The 16,949-nt window shown below is 39.1% G+C and overlaps 1 protein-coding gene across 1 annotated transcript in view; it reads right to left on the reverse strand.

The window, feature by feature from the left end:
* The window catches only part of SLC30A8 (solute carrier family 30 member 8), a 26,302-nt gene continuing 9,353 nt past the window's right edge, over positions 1 to 16,949 (reverse strand). The window contains exons 3-8 of the mRNA XM_050306038.1: positions 13,559 to 13,697; positions 9,786 to 9,939; positions 9,089 to 9,278; positions 8,596 to 8,701; positions 6,172 to 6,306; positions 1 to 5,164 (exon numbers count right to left, since the gene is read on the reverse strand). Of these exons, the coding sequence (XP_050161995.1) occupies positions 5,019 to 5,164; positions 6,172 to 6,306; positions 8,596 to 8,701; positions 9,089 to 9,278; positions 9,786 to 9,939; positions 13,559 to 13,697 (870 nt within the window). The 3' untranslated portion in view covers positions 1 to 5,018. The remainder of the gene's footprint in view (positions 5,165 to 6,171; positions 6,307 to 8,595; positions 8,702 to 9,088; positions 9,279 to 9,785; positions 9,940 to 13,558; positions 13,698 to 16,949) is intronic.

Here is a 16,949-nt window from a genome sequence, read left to right on the forward strand (position 1 = left end):
GACACCGTTCCCACCAGGATGCTATCCAAAGCTTCCTTTGCTGCAGTGCACTCTTGCTAGGCACTGATTGTCTGACACAAACTCCGAGCAGAGAGAAGTTGAAGGAGGCAGTTAAGTAATAGGATGTCTTTAATTCCTTTCTTGTTTAAATTGTGTGTACTCAGGTGAGAAAGGATTTTATTTTTCTTAGCTGAAAGAGATTATCAGCAAGCTTGAGAACATGAAAGAGTACCACAAGCTGGAGATAGTTCAGATAATTTTTTTGTGATGAAAGTTCTAAATGACGTTAGTACAAAGTAAGTACATATGGGTGCTTGACATGGACTAATATGTGATGGCTGGAATGGCTGTTTCTCTTTGGTTTTATTAAGTCACTGTTATGAAAAAAGATGGTGCATTATGCAATGTTTTCAACAAACATGGAGCAAAAGGTAGCTTTTTTCTGAGGAGCTTTTATCTAACACACAGGATGAAGAAGAATGAGAAGGGCTATAAGCAGAAAGGATATGTAACGATATGTAAAAATGCTGGCATTGAAATTTGAATAGGCAGGTAATAGAGCATTGATGAAAAAAGCCAAGTGGGGAAAAATAGAAGAGCAAAGAAGAAGGGAACAATAGTCAAAGAGGATGAAAAAAGGAAGGAGAGCACATTTGCTATGGCTGGGGGGAAGGCACTGGGAAAGGTGTGTTGGGGCATACTAGCTTTTCCAATTGAGGAAAAAGTGTTGAGAGCAAAAACAGATATAACCTCTTGACATTGGAAAGAATCATATTGCAGACCTACACAGTCCTTGTTGCTTAGGCCACTATTGGCTGCCATGGGCAGGGATATCTGTTTGCTTTCCTCCAGAGATGATGAATTACTGTTGTGATTTCTCACATTTAGTGGGCAATATAATCCTCGATTTCATATGCAACTCTCGTAATCACATCTCAGACAGGGGAATACAGAAATATGTCTAGGACTTTAGGTAGAGTAAGAGACCATTCCATTGGTGTTAATGACATATTTGTTGTGCCTTAACTGTTCACAGTTCAAATAATTATAAATACTTCTGTCATTATTTGATGGTCATCTCAGCACACTATTGGTACTTAGACTCTTTGTCAGTGCTGAATCAGGAAAGTTTTGCACTTGTTCATTTCATGATTTCTACTCCAAGAAGTCTTTACTTTCTACAGACTTCTTATCCTTGTGGAAAGGGAAAAAGAGAGAGTACTTTTAGGGGATCAGACAAATATATCATTTACAAGCTGCAAAATGACTACTTTAAAATTTAGAGGAAAATGAATATACTTATGTTCATAAAATTTCGGTAGGGTCTACCCAGTAAAGACATGTACTTGTCCATATGAACTGAACTCCATCAAAAAACAGTCAGGCATCGAAAACAGACCACTTACATGACAAACCCTTTTCCATGTCCTAAGAATGATTCAGCAATTTTTCGTCAGCTTTCTTGTAGTTATTTTTCAGACAATCAAAAAGATGAAAAGTTAATAAAAGTAGACAGGTGTAGAAATTGTCTCTTGACTTCTCAGCCTCTGTATATCGCAGTAGCATTTCTGCAGAAATCCTTCTCGGCCAGTTAGACAGTATCCTGAAAACAACCTTGTATCAAGATAATATCCCTGAGGATCTAACTAGACATGAATGAAGAACAAACATACATTTTACATTCATATACATAGAAGGAGTATTAAATATTCATCTCCTTATAGCAACATTCATAACTACAGGTAAATATTTGCTCTAAATTCATCTTCAGTCTACATGTTTAGGTAAAATTCCCATAGGTCTCTAGATTTTGCTAAAGGTATGTGGTTAAATTCTTTTGCTTGAAATACGTCTACTGCTGTTAACAAACCCGGACTTCTCCTCTTCCTCCCCATTCCTGCCCTGATCTTTACTCCTCACATACCCAGATTACATTACTGTGGATGGAAGCTGCTGCCTCAGCCCTCTCTTAAACCTTTTCTACAATTTTCCCCTGCTTTTTGTAATAAAGTATCATTATTTTGAATTAACTCCTTCTTTCCTTGTATCTCTAGATTTCATTGCTCCTTTTTCAGAAATGCAATAAAACACTTTCCCATCCTTTCAATTAATATGCATTATAGTATCATTATTTTGAATTAACTCTTTCTTTCCTTGTATCTCTAGATTTCACTGCTCCTTTTTCCCAAACACTTTCCCATCCTTTCAATTAATTTGCATGATAGCCTCAGCAGTCCTGGTGCTGACTGCTGCATCTTCTTTCTTCCAACTGCTCTTGTGTTGCTTCCATCCAGCTTTTTCACAGCTCTACCACTCAGCATAACATTCATGGTGGACCATATCACTTTTCTGTTCAAATTTTCTCCAAGATCCTCTATTGCTCTTAAAATTCATGTCTTTTTCTCTATCTTGACCCAAATTTCAGATCTGAATCTGTGTCCTATATGGACATTCTTGTCACCCACTTATTATCTTTTATGTCATCCTTGACCATAAAACTGTGCTGCAGAAGTCACTATTATATCCAGGTCTGTGTCCTCATTTTATTTCAAACATTTGGAAGGATAGTTTTTTTCATATGAAGGCTGCACTATTAACTTGTTCTCCCTAACTAATGAAAAGAATACTCAGGTTACCTAACAAGTACAGCTGAGTTGCCTTTGGTAGGAGGTAACTATGCTAAATTATACCAGAAGAGAAACTGGCCAAAATACAAGTTAACTTCTCCATTTAGAATTTCTTACTGTGCTTTGATTTATCTGTGCCTTATCTTCTGGAGTTTCAGCTGTGAAGGGCAATAATTATCTTTATCCTTATACTGAATACCACTGCTGTGGCCTCAGTTCTTTCAAGCTGGTAAATAATGAGATACTCATGAAATTCTTACTGGGTGTTTTGCTTTAATATCTCATCTGATTTCCGTGGGAGGTTTACCTGACTAAGATCTTCCACAAAGCAGAATAATTTCTTGTTCCCCCTACCAGGTAACAAATGCCAGCTTAATACATCAATCCATCATCACATAGTTATGTGTTAAGTTTAGCCAAAAGCTCCAATAATAAATTCTAATCTCCTTAAGATAATAAAATAGAAAATTAATGTGAACCTATTGTAAATAAAACTGAATTCCCTAAAAAGCAAGGCCTCTTTATACCTTAATAACACAATGGTCCTTCCACCTGTCAGTCTAGAAACTCAGTACCACTTGGTATGACATAATTTATTTTGTTCTAACAAACCTGTTAGTAAGGTGAGCCCTACAGCTGTTGGAGAGAAGATTGTTGAGTGGCAAAACATTAAGTCAGTTCTGCATGGAAAACAAAACTGCACTATTATCAACGGGGCAGAATTGAAGTTGTTTTTTGAAGCACTGGAGCATATATTTTGAAGTGCAACCCTTGCTTTTGCTAATAGGTAAGAGTTTAATTCAGTTGCTTGGGCAAAAATAGAGGCACTGGAACAAGACCTGACTCTTTGTTCAAAGTTCTGCCATGACCATTGCCAGGCATGAAAAGGAGGAAAATTTAACACATCACCCTGGTTCTGGCCAAGACAGGGTTGATTTTCGCAGTAGCCAGGAGGTGGCATGGTTAAGACACAGAGGTTATTCTATACCACCTGACATTAAAACATCACCACAAAACATTTTCCAGGGACAGGGGTTCCATACAGGTCACATAGAGTGGTGGCACAGTGGGGTTTTGTTGGAGGTCTCCATATGGTGTAGTGGTGAGCACTTGCTTGGGAGTGGTTCACCTCTTTACACTCTGTCATTAATATTGTTACTGCTACTGTTCATTTTCTTATTTCATTGCTGTTTCCAGTAAATTGTTCTTATCTCAACCCATAATCTTTACCTTTTGTACCTCCAATTCTCCTCTCCATCCCACTGCAGGGGAGGGAGAAGGGAAATGTGGGAGTGAGCCAGCAGTGCGTGGTTTGGAGTGTTTTGGTAGGAACACTAAATTGGGGAATACCATTCCTAACCCACAACACACATCCTGTTAGGAAATGTGGAAATTAGCTACCTGAAGGAGAAATGCTTCTCTTCCCTTTACAGTGAATGGCTGTGTGATATACCAAAGATTTTTTTTTAATTTCAGGATGTAGTGTTACTGGGTAACACCCCACAGGCTGTACTATGATCTATGACACAAGACAGAATGTTCAGAATGGGCCCCATTCTTCCCTTGCCCTAATTATTGTTTCATTAAAAAATAATTGTCTATCATCCCAACTCGTTGGTACCTCGTGACACGGACACACAAAAGTCCACCCCAAATCTCCTGTCATAACTCATCATGATGCAGTGCTATGTGAGCCATGGGTTGTCTCCATAGTAGAGAATATTGCTCATGTCTGGCAGAAAAGAGTTTGCCTGAGGGCTAGATGAAAGATAAACAGGGCTAGCTAAAAAACCAAAGAGTTATTTGCCAAATGTGAATGGAGTAAATTCTCTTGTGATCCATGATGCAGAGTATGGTACACATTTGATACTTGTATGTATCAGGAAGAGGAGTGTCTGCCAAAAGGCAGGGAAAGCACATGCCACTACCACTTTCTTTCCCAGATCCCTTCATCCCTTGTGGTAATTTAATTTTTCTCTTTCATCCTGAGTAAGTGTTGAGCTTTGCTAACACCAAAAGAACAATTCGTTATGCTTTGTGATAATTGGTCTGTTGGTAATTTGAAGGTTGATTAGTTTTTTGTTACCTGTAATTACAAACAGCCACTCTTAAGTGTTGTTTAGTGCCAATATGCTGCTCTAGTCAAGAATAATTTAGAAATTTCTCTTGTAATTGAAAGAAACTGCTGATGGTCAGGCAATCTGGCTGATGGATGGATCCAATACGTGTTCTCTCGTCGTAGATGATACCAGCAATGAAAGGACCATGCACTGGGCTTGTTATGTCAGTTAATTGCCATTTGTTGTTAATCAGTTACATACAACCAGCACAGATAGTCTCCATTGACCTGCAAGAGGGGTAATCATTATTTGGCACAGAGTCCTGCTCACTTTAGTCCCTGGGCTCTTGACAGAAGATACAGTCTTGTTTCTGATCCTCTCCTGATTCAATCTGGATAGTGATGGAGTGGAAGCTGTAGTGCTCAGACAGGGTTTGGGTAATATCTCTCAAAATCTTCTGGCTGTCTGTTGTGTCTGCTATAGATAGCAAGCAGAAAAATAATCAAAACACATACATTTTTATAATACTTTAAAGAAGAGTAAGTGTTTACTGACAGAAACTTGTACCAATAAGTTTGTTTGAGAAGTGTTTCTTGTCCTTTTTATCCTTCTTTCAAGAACCTCCATGTCAGCAAAAGATTGTTCATTCAAATGTGGTTGGAAAACGCAATTTTTGGCAAGAGCTAAGCTAAGAGTAATCACCATAGAAATTCAGTCTGGCAGAAGACTGGAGAAAACAAGAAATACTTAATAAAGATTAGTTCATCCAGTCACAGGGTAGCAGCAGTGCCCAGTGATTTGGGTGGCTGATAGACCCTCTGTTTTTGGGAAGTGGGGACACCATGGAGGACCTCACCTCCAAACCTGTCCTTGGCAAAAAGCAGGTGGATTTTTTTTATTAAATAGATCTTAATATGTACAAAGCAAACATATGGATGAGAAAATTGATCCGTAGAGTGCACAATTTGTCAACTCAGATAAGAATTACAGTTTTAAAAATATTTTAAAATATTAACTGTTCCCATGGAGTTTTCTCTACATTCTAAACTATGTTTAAAGATTGTTTTACAATTAGAGATGCATCTGCAATGCAGATTTACCCTATAAGTTTTTGTTATAGGGATCAACAGTTTTCAAGTTTGACAAATCCACTCCAAAATCTATTTGATATTGTGAAAAAAATCCAATCTGAGCCTAATTCTTCTAATTTATTTAAAATATCTTGTGGTTTACTTTCTTGCTTCACAGCCTCTGTAGTTTTCAAGTTTTGGACTAAGTAGAGGTCCCTGTTGTTTTGGAAGGATTTCTGGGAAGATAATTTGAGAGCTTTTCTTGTTATTGTTGTTGTTTTTATCTTTCCAACAAAATCATGACAATTTTTAACAAGCAACTGATATACAGTCAGTTTCATCCAAATCAGGAAAGACTGACCTTTACTAGACAGCAGCTGAATACTTACTCCCTGCTTACAGAAATTTACTGACCTGTGGCAACGTGAGCAGACAGAGCAGTTTGATTCATTGTCAGAGACCAAAGATGAAGGTTGTGAATAGACTCCACTTTCTCAACTGCTAAAATCCTTGCTTTCACTTCATCATAAGTAAATCCTTTCGATGTTCCTGAAAAGGGAAAATAAATGAGAAAAGAATATTTTAAGGGATAGAAATGATGATTGATAGAGAAAAATGTATCATGAACCTTTTTTCACTTAGATGTATAATTTTTAAAAAAATATTTAATGCTTTGGAAAGCCCATATATTTCAGAGTTCACTGTGCTATTTAATCCTACCCCTTGTTATATACTTGTCCATGGAAGGTTGAGACTCATGTGTGTTTGAAGAGATACCCTGAGGGTTCTGCTTACATAGGGTGAGCTCTTTAGCCAGAATATGTCCTAGTTTTGCACCAACACAATTTGTAAGTGCAGATTCTGTGGCATCACTTGAACACCTCTGGGGCATTTTGTCCTCAATACATTTACACAATAGAGAAGCATCTTTTTAGCAGAGAAGGAAAGATGAATGTGAAGATTAAAATGATTTGACTCAGGAATCTTAAATGAGATTAGATCCCAGGTCTAGTTATTGAGTAGCCAGTGATTTTTTTCCTAGACAAGTCTTCTTACAATACATGATGGTGGTGACCCTCTTTCAGAGTGAGGACAATTGTGACAGGATGAGTTGCAACGTGAAATTCAGAGTTTAATCTAAATCCAAATTTGAATAAGAAGTTTAACTTCGCATCATCCCTGGAGTGAGGCATGGGAATCTGCAAATGCACGTGAGCAGCTATGAGCTGGGATGCTCATCATGATCCACTTGGATCAGTAAACTGAAAAACATTTTTAATTCCACCACTTATGAAGTATAATAATGATGAGCACAGTAGTGGTTAATTTTGTCTTTTATATCTTAACTGATACTTACTTGTAATTGTCAATGACCTCACTGTTGTATGCTTTGTCCTATCCATTTATTACAACAATGATATGCTCTATGGAGTACTGACTTAATAGAATATGATGCTGACATGCTCATGCTCTTTCAGAGAAAACCATGGACAATCAGTGCCTACGTGACACAGTCAGTCACAGGGGTTGTAGAACTGACGGCCTGGGACAAGGCTGGATCCATGAGATAAGAGCCACCTCCAACACCAGCTCCAACATCCAATTTCTCTTCAGAAAATTCTGGGCAGAATGCTATTTAGGAGACAGGAGACTGGCTTCAGAGCCCCCTCCAGGAGGACAGTGTAAAAGGGCTTGCTGCAGGGGAAACACAGCACTGTGATTTTGGCATATCAGCACTGCTGATGGAAGGTGGGAGTCACTGCTCTGAGAAAGAGACTCCTGAGTGTCAGAGTTTGCCAGACCTTCCTGATGGTTTGATTTTTTTTCAGTAATGAAGACATCTTCTGATTTTTTGACAGCCAGAGTACAGCCAGCTGATGCACTCTTGTCTAGGTACACTTCTACATGGATGTATCTCTATCTCACAATCACTGAAAACAAAACAACCCTAGAGTGAAACTTTACTGTAAAACAATATTAGAAAAATTATTTCTTGAAACAGAAGAAGGTGCAAAGTGAAAGAGAGAAGTAAATAGCCATGCAGACAGTCACACTGAGTATCCATTCAAAACCTGCACCATTAGAGCTACTTTTCTCTTTAATCCTTATGTTTTCATAGCTGAGAAAGAGGCTGCATTATGTTATTCAGTGTGAGGAAGGCAAAAACATGCCTCTGTGAATGCTCAAGTCATTTGGACTTAAAAATCAAATGTTCAGGTCCATAGCTGGCAGGATTAAATATTGCTAAGCCTAGTTCTTCTTGCTGCTGATGTACTGAGAATTGCCTATTCCAGTGCACTTGAACATGACTGGAAAGGCCCAATAGCTTGCTTTTCTGGACTGGTGTAACTAAAAATCTGTTAAACTTCTGCCTCTTGTACTCAGTCTATTTAACAGAAATAGTTCAAGGCGCAGTCTTTTTCTCTTTCTTTTTCTTTTTCTTTTTTTTTTTTTTTTTTTTTGCACAAAGACTTGTATTTCACACAGGTAAAGGAAATACATGATGAACAAGGTGAGCAGGCATCTCATATGCCAAAAGGGTGATAAAAAGCAATGCTACACATACGACAGACAAAAGCAACTCAGAGGTCATGAGCAAAACACCAATAAACTGATTTTTACAAAAACTAGCATATGGATAAACCTAGAGTAATAGCAGAAAACACTTTTGATTAAAATTGTAAGTAGGTTTAAAGTATGATCAGAATTATGAGAATATTGGAAACTGATCCAGAAGTGTGTTATTATAATTTTTCAGCATATATAAGCATTGTGGAGAAAGAGAGAGAAAAAACAAACTCAAAATATAAGTTTATTGATTCTGGAATCAGGTCCTACCTTCCATTAGCACAATCAGAATATCCCTTAAAATGGTGATGGTACTTGCCAAAACAAAGATGGAAAACACAAATGTGCAGATTGGGTCAGCTATTTTGTATTCTGGCTAGAAAAATATGAACACATCACTTTGTTAATTTCATTTTTGTTGGTTACTGTAATTTTTAATTAGTTAATATCAAAGACTGATATATTCAATTCATCTAGTACGGAATGAGTGCTGGCCTCCTTTGCCAGGGAGCCTCAGCACAGGGAATGAAGGTGCTACAGATGACAAAAGGGAGAGACACTGAAGTATCCTCTTGGAACACTAAGAGGCAAGTGTTACACTCTCAACAGTCATTTCAGTTCCCAAATATAGTTCTCTTTGACTAAATTACAATGTATATCATTAAGACAGAGGAAATATTTACATAGTACCCAATGTCACAATGCTGTGAAAGTAACACTTATCCTTAATTGCAAGGAAGGCAAGTGAACTAGTAAAACTAACCTTAAAGAAGATGATAAGCGCACTAATTAGCACACTAATGCTCTGGAAGAGGTCTCCGATGGCATGCACAAAGGCTGCCCGCAGGCTAGCATTGCTCAAGGATGGCTTTTCTGGAGGGGCTGACACGTGTTCCCCCGCTTGTGCCCCATGGCTGTGCCCGTGGCCGGTCTGGTGCAGAATCAGGCTTAGTCTGCAAGAGACATAAAGCCGCAAATACCAGCGGATATACTGCATCTCTGAAAGCAGTGATGTCACACACATCATCACCCCTCTCACTTCTGAATGCTGAACAGTAAAATCTGACACATTAAGTAGAAATGCAGAGTGGCTAGGCAGACAATTCCTGCGTGTTTCAGTGGTTTGCATACAAACAAGAAAGTCTGTGAACCGGGTAATTAACGAGACCTCATTTTCTACAGAGTTCTTGAATATTCTGACATCGAATAAAAAGTGAGATGGAGATTAATCTTTTCCTGGAATTTTGCTTTTCCAGTGTGCAGCTAACAGAAAGTAGCAGAGCAACTGCGACTTTCGATGAGAAGCGAGATCTCTCTTCTCAATTCATTACTATGTCCTCATGAAAATCATAAGTATTTAATATTTTCGAAGCCAATATCTCTCTATAGTTTTTCTATTGAATTACAGCAGCAGGCTCAAGTTTCAAATATTACATGGAGATGAAAACAAAATAACTTACGAGATGTTGGCGAGCACGGCACAAGCAGAGGTGATGAGCATCACTGTAGTATCAATATCGTAATCAGGGTGTAGCAACCTCACGCTAGCCAAATACGTCAACACACCAGTCACCATCCAGACAATTATCATAGACATCAAAGCTCCCAGAATTTCTAGGAATTAAAACAATCTGATTTTAACAGTCAGAAGAGAAATGCAAGAAATTTTAAGAGTTTTATGGTAATGGTTCCAAGCTTGTTGAGCTTTATAGCCAGGAGACCTGCATCTTTTTGTATGTTGGCAGACAAAGCTTATAAAGAATGGGCCAAATCCTTTCTGGTCATAGCAAATCCAGAGGCTTCCCAGGGTGGCCTTATGCATGTGATGGCCTAACCTTGTTCTACCTGCCCCTACTTTTGTCTCCTTTCCACTGTTGAGTTCATGTGTCATTCAAAGAAATTGGGGAGATGAAAAAGATCATTTGGGCAGTTCTGGTAGGAGTAAAAAGAACTATAATGGGAAGGAAGGATAAAAGAGCAAATCTTGTGTAGTTTCCTGACCCTGAGAGTGTGGTGTGAAAACCCCAAAGATCAGCCCTCCTTCCCCAGCAAGGTTATCTTGGTCACAGGAGCAGAGGTTGGAGGGAAGGAGAGAGACACAGCTACTCAAACCCACTGGCAGACATAATCCCTGTCCATTAGCCTTCCCTCTTTCTGCACACTTATCACTTCACACTTCAGAAAAGCAGTAACAGCCACCATAGAGGTCCTGCCAGCAAAACTTATCCTGGAACTCATCCTGCCAATGCCACAAAATCGTTTTTGTGCCACCAGCTGTGATGAGAACAAAAGAAGTTATTTTTTCCCTGGGGCAGCAAAATTTAATTTTGTCTCTATTGGCTCTGAGTTGGGCTCAAATAAATCCAGTCCCCAAGGCCACCTTTTATTGCACTGCCATAGGAGAGGTCCAGGGAAGCGCATATGAATGTGCAGCATGCTTCTAATAGGATGAGGGACTAGTAATTGCCATGTGACTTGAATTGGTAAATGAGCACAACTGAGACAGTACCAAGGAAAACGAAAGCTCACAGTGAAAGGAAGTAGATAGCCAGAAAGCATCTGCACAGACTTCCACTGGCAATCCCCTGAAAATAGCTTAGGATTTTGATTACATTCTTATGAGGGTCACCCCCTTTGCAGCAGTCCGGGCTCCAAATACTTATCAAATAACCATTTTTGATAAAACTGGCAAATAACAAATGAAAGTGCACTGACAGGGGAATCTAGTTTTGCTTCAAAGTAGAGAGAAGCTCAAATAAGGCATACATTTTTTTTCTGCAAGTTAGAGGTTGAAACTGCAAATTTGGCCCAACTGAAGGTGTCAATGGTTGTGCTATCATGGGCATGAAAGCAGCCAACAGCTTTTGAGAACACCTGTGTTCATATCTGTGTGGATGTGTGCATATCCTCCACAACAGAATATGTTAAAGTTCACCTTTGCCTACAAAGGTGAAAATACATATTAATTTTCAATGTGTTATCTTAGCAAAAGTTTAGTCAAGTTTACAGACCAGTTCAGCAGCACTAAGTTCTCAGTTAAGTTTCTTCAGAACTATTAGCACTAACAGAGCACAGCAAACAATAGTGTAGGATTGTGTGGGAATCTTTGAATCATAGCAGAGGGAAATTGAGGTGCAAGAGAGTTTTTGTACCTGGAAGTAGGTTTGGCTCACACTATCAGTCTTACTCAATATTGTGCTTCTATCTGTGCTGTTGAAAGCAGCTGCACTGGCTCTGGTTTGCAGGGCAGGAGGCATTCAGATGACTTCTGCTAAACCTGAACCTGTCATACAGTCTTTTCATGGCAATATCTATCAGTCTGGGAGCAGCAGTGAACAGACAGCTTCCAGAATCATGGAAGGCTGCACCTGCAAGACCTCAGTGAAGAATGACTTTATCACCTGACTCCCCTCAGCTGCTCTATTAAGATACCTATCTGCATGTTAAACTGGAAATAGAGCTGGGAAAAAAAGCAAGAAACAGGATAACCATCATGGAATGCAACTAAATAGCCCCTAAGGTTTGTTATAGGGCTTTCTTTGCAGATAAAAGGGTAATAAAGGATTGATTTTGAACTTCTGCATTGCAATGAGAAAAAAAAATCTACTTCAGACTGAGGATGAAGTTACATGAGGTGGCTAAACCTGCCTACATCAGCAAGAGAGAAGTCTCTCCCTTTTTTTGCCCCCAGGCTAAGAGAGCATAAACACAAAAAGTAATGAATGATTTACTGATGGTAAGGCTGCAAAATTCAGCTGTGTGTTGTCTCTGTAATACCAGCCATTCCTGAGTAACACTGAACCTCCCTCTCACCCAGTTTGTTTCCAGCAGAGCTGATAGAATATACTTAGGGAACTACATAAAGACAGGATGAGCATGGCATTATGTCTTCCCTGGTACTTTCTGTGGCTACAAACAACCTTGGTCTACAGACATTCTGAGCCGGAAACTGCTTCTGGGCCTTCATACTGAACATCCTTGAAGCATTTATCACCTGAGTCCTTGGTTCAGGTGCACAGGTGTCTAGAGTCATTTGAGATACATTGGCACCTCCATGTATGGCTTGACATGAGACGTGTAATTTATCCATAGACTTCTGGAGTGGCAGCTGGGTTTCAAACAGCATGAGTCATTCACATATGAGCAACTAAACTGAGTCCCAAGACATCCAGCAGGAGATTAAATTAAATTTAATTTAATTAATGGGACAATTAAATTGAATTGTCTACCTGTAGGTGTGAGCTAAGCTACCTTTATGGACAACGGATGTCAAATTAATGGTGATTGGCTGACTGGAAATACATACTAGTTTCTTAACTATGAGCATCTGACCACATTTGACATGCTCTGGTCTTGTGCTTGGCGTTCTGTGCAGTCTCCTGTGGGTCTTGTGTGACAGCTGCCACTCCCATGTATAAGACTCAGACATCCTAGGGATGTAGCACTAGACTTCTATGCTCAGGCACCTGAATGGAGTCTAGATTTCTTTTGAATGTATCAGACTCTATATTTATATGTGGTCATGTATGTCTAGCATTGATATTTAGGTGTCTAAACCTTGAACATACTCTGAGACATTTTTTCTCATGGTTAATGTTTTGCTGGTGTCTTGTCTTTTGTAAAAACACTTGTGTTTGATTATAAGGCTTTTGATATCATGTGTCATTGGTAAAAATATTGATTTTGATTAAGGGCAGGGTATGTTAAAAACCTGCCTGTGTTTGCATCTGATAAAAACCAGCAATGATAAAGAGAATTGCAAGGAGAGGATCTAAAAAAGGGCAAATGTTAAAGGATCTCACTTTTCTACAAATGTAACATTGACTTTTTAAAATAATTTAATAATTTGCTTTATAAATAGATTAAAGCCTCATTTTTATGGGTATCAGTACTTTGATAGAAACTTGTATTTCATTACAGATTGAGGACTTAGTCCTCCTCACACTCAGTTCAATGAGGGAAGTTGCTGTTACCTCAGCCAAAGGTGGCACCAGCCCAAAACTATAGAAAATATAAATCTGAAAGACACACTTGTAGATAAGAGATGCTCTTTACTTCTTTGAACCGCACTGCCTTACTCTGTTTGTCTTGAGTCCTGGGGGCTTTGAGAGCATTAATGCACTCTCTCTAAATGCCTGCAGAACTGTGTTGGACACCAGCACGTTTTCCAGTCCCTGGCTATGATAACCTCTCTTTCCCATTCCACATGTTCATACTGTGAGATGTTTGCTACCTGCTCGGTGCCACCCAAAAGTTAGTTGCTTAGTAGGAGGTTTGGAGGCAAGCCACAGCGAGAAGAGGCTGATCAGGAAACTCGTCAGGTCCACCAGGATGTGTGCTGCATCCGTGATCACCGCCAGGCTCCCAGCAATCTGCCCACCTGTGCGAAACACACATCCACATCAAGGCTCTAGTCAGAAGCTTGAGTCAACCAGGTCAAACTCAAGACCTGCTTTGTTGTGAATAAGAGGGAACACTCAATTTTCAGTCATCATACACAAGACTCAAACCACTCCAAAGATCATTTCATTTTGTACCTCATTCATGTAATAAAAGGTATGAATTGATAGAAATACATAAGCCAAATTCCTTTGTAAGAGAGAGAGACCTAAAAACAATAAAAGTTGTGAAACATTAGTTCTGTGGTTATTTTACTGTTGGACTGTGAAAATCCATATTAGGAATCACATTTTCAGTATTGCCCCACTATCTTTTCACAGAACACTGATATTTTTATGTATATACAAACATTCAGAGATGTAGCTTATGGGACTCATTTCCTATTTGTTATAGGAAAATTTGCATGTTCTTCCTGAGGTTTGGATAGCTAGATGCCAGACTGTTTATTTGTCACAGGCAACACTTAAACAGGAATACATGGAAAGGTCCCAGTCGAAGGCCTGTGATAAACAACTAACCATTTTAGTGAAGGCATGGAGAAAAATGTTCTGTTTTCAGGACTAATCTATCACTTTACATCTGTAATGCATGATTTAATTTTCCTGCTAGAGCTCATAAAATGTGGCTGAATATCATTTTACTTTGCTGGGGTTGGGTTTTACATGAATTCTGAACTAAAAAACCGCAAACACCAAAATCAAATCATTTTAGGTTATTGTAATCCACATTTTTTTTAACCACTAAGCCAAATATCATAGTTTTGCAAAATTCTTCTAACCATGTCTCAGGGCTAAGGGCAGATCCAAATAAACTAAAAGTTTGTTCTTAACTGCCCCCACTGCTGGTGGCTGTAGGAGAAGACAAGGATCACAGGCAGGACGCTGTCCTGCCAACTCATTACAGCAGGAGAATCTTTTCATCAGAGTGCAAATGTAGAAAAATGGAAATATGAAATAATAGAGCCAAAGCATCTAGTTTCTGCATTTGGCAATACATTTCCATTCTTCAGTCATTTAATTAATTGCAGTTCACCCATTTCTCCTAACCACAATCCATATGAGAATCAATGAATCCTGAGAAACTTCGTAAAATGACTCATTCAAATCTTTGGCAGGATACCACTGTCAAAGGGACTTGTAGGCACATCTCTTGTTTCCTTATAGATGCAATGTCTTCATGCCAGTAGGATGGACTGTCTGTTTAATTTTCTCCTGTATGCAGATTTAGATTAGAATACCAAACATCGTATGTTTTGTCACCACAGGAGAATGGATTTTGCACATGTAAGGCATATGTTATTTTTCTCTGTTGCCTCCCATTTACAATTGCCTGAAAGTTACTTCCCAGAAGGGAGCATGCATGGCTGCAGAATTTGGGGGCACCTCATTCCTTGCAGTAAAATGAAAAATTCAGCAGAATAGGTGTTTCCCAGGACATGCACAGATATAAATACACATATACTTTTTGGTCATGACACAGCTTTCAGGCTTTCACTGCTTGCAGCGTAGCTGTATCTCAAGTGGGAGGCAGTTTTGCATAGCAGAGGGAAGAAGGCTTGTCTGACAGTGTACAGATGTTAACAACCAAGGCAGCAGCTGTCTTTCAGCAAACAAATATTTAAAACACAAGCTGCATGCAAAATCCCATCACATTTTAGATATTGTATTTCCCTATTCTGTGACACAATATCTATATATACACAAAAGCTTGCTTCTAGCCTTCTGCCTTTGAAAAATGTTTGCAAATTATTATTTTATATACTGTTCGTGTAACTAATACCTTGGGTAAGTTTCTGAAATCTCAGTCTACTTATCTGAGCAACTCGGTCAAGTCTTTATATTCTCTTCTGACATGAAGACGCAAGCCAGGTTTGTCTTTCTTTCTAGTGCCCAAATGGAAATAAAGTACTTTGAAGTCCACATTTGGTCAGTAGCCACTAAAAATCTTCAGAAAGTACTTTCATATCAGGGCTCTACACTGGGTGCTATTGGTTTGACTGATATCTCCAAATCTATGGAGATTGCGATGGGTCTGGTTTAGAAGAATGGAAGATAATTGTCTTTCAAAGACAGTTGGTGTATCAGGCTCAGTCAAGTGCCCCTTCTGGGACAGCAATAATGGCCAGCAGAGATGGTCTGAGCAAAAATATCACGAAAATACCTAGGCATTCAAACAAGCACAACTTTTCAACCTCTCTGAGAGGGATGCAATTTTGTTTCTTCTGTTTAACATAACAGTGCCCACAGAAGCTGTTTGCCCTTAGAGTAAAAGGAAGGAGAAGGTATCCTTTACTTTCAAGAGTAAAGCCTGTGTAATAGTTATAGGCTTTAACTGCTCTGTATCAATACTCCCAACAAGTGGCCTTTATGGCTTATTATTCCCCACAATGGATGTTTATAGCTTTGTATACCACAAGCAGTAGAAATTGTTAGTCACTCAATGGTCAATCATCAGGCAGAGGCAGTCTTGCCTAATGATTAAAAAAACTAAATGTATGGTTCATAATTACAAAAATCTCCATAGAGCGCTGTCTGTAACTGCAGTTAATAACTGGTTTGTCAAAGTTTAATGGTCTGAAGCAAAATGGTCTTCAAGCCTGTTACTTAAGCTGTCACTGCAAAAAAGCTGTATGATTCATTAAGCAAAATGAAACATTTAGTTAACATATCATCTGTCCTTCCAATTATCCTCTAGCGTTGCTGCATTCACCAAACTTAAGCCTACTGATTATATGGTTTTGTTAATAATGCATTACTTCTGGCACTGGAAATTACTGCATGGGGATTAGCAATATGCATGGGTTTTCACAGGGGAAATTCATATGACCCACAGAGAATGGGGCTTCAGGCAGATGGAGAGCGTGGGAGGGAAGAGTTGGAGAAGTCTCTGCTGGGTTTGGCAGCGAGGGTAGAAGGCAGAAATGCAACAACTCTTTCAGTGCCTCCGCTTCTCACCTATGGGGAAGACAAAGCCTTTCTCTTTCATTTTCATGTGGCTCCAGAGGTCCCTGAGCTACGAAAATATGGGTTTCAGAGGCCTTCCTGGCTGATTTTTGTTACATCGTCTGGAGCTCATATGGCAAAGGTCTGTGGGATTCCTCATGCCTTCCCTTACCTCACCTTACTGTGGAGAAGGGCAAGTTAAAGAGCCAGGAATTATCAGTTGGATATAAATATCACAGAATCCATGGAGAGAGCAGATCAGTGGGACAAAATGAAAGCTAA

Source organism: Myiozetetes cayanensis, unplaced genomic scaffold (assembly GCF_022539395.1).
Source record: "Myiozetetes cayanensis isolate MyiCay16 unplaced genomic scaffold, myiCay2020 scf1, whole genome shotgun sequence".
Taxonomy (NCBI): domain Eukaryota; kingdom Metazoa; phylum Chordata; class Aves; order Passeriformes; family Tyrannidae; genus Myiozetetes; species Myiozetetes cayanensis.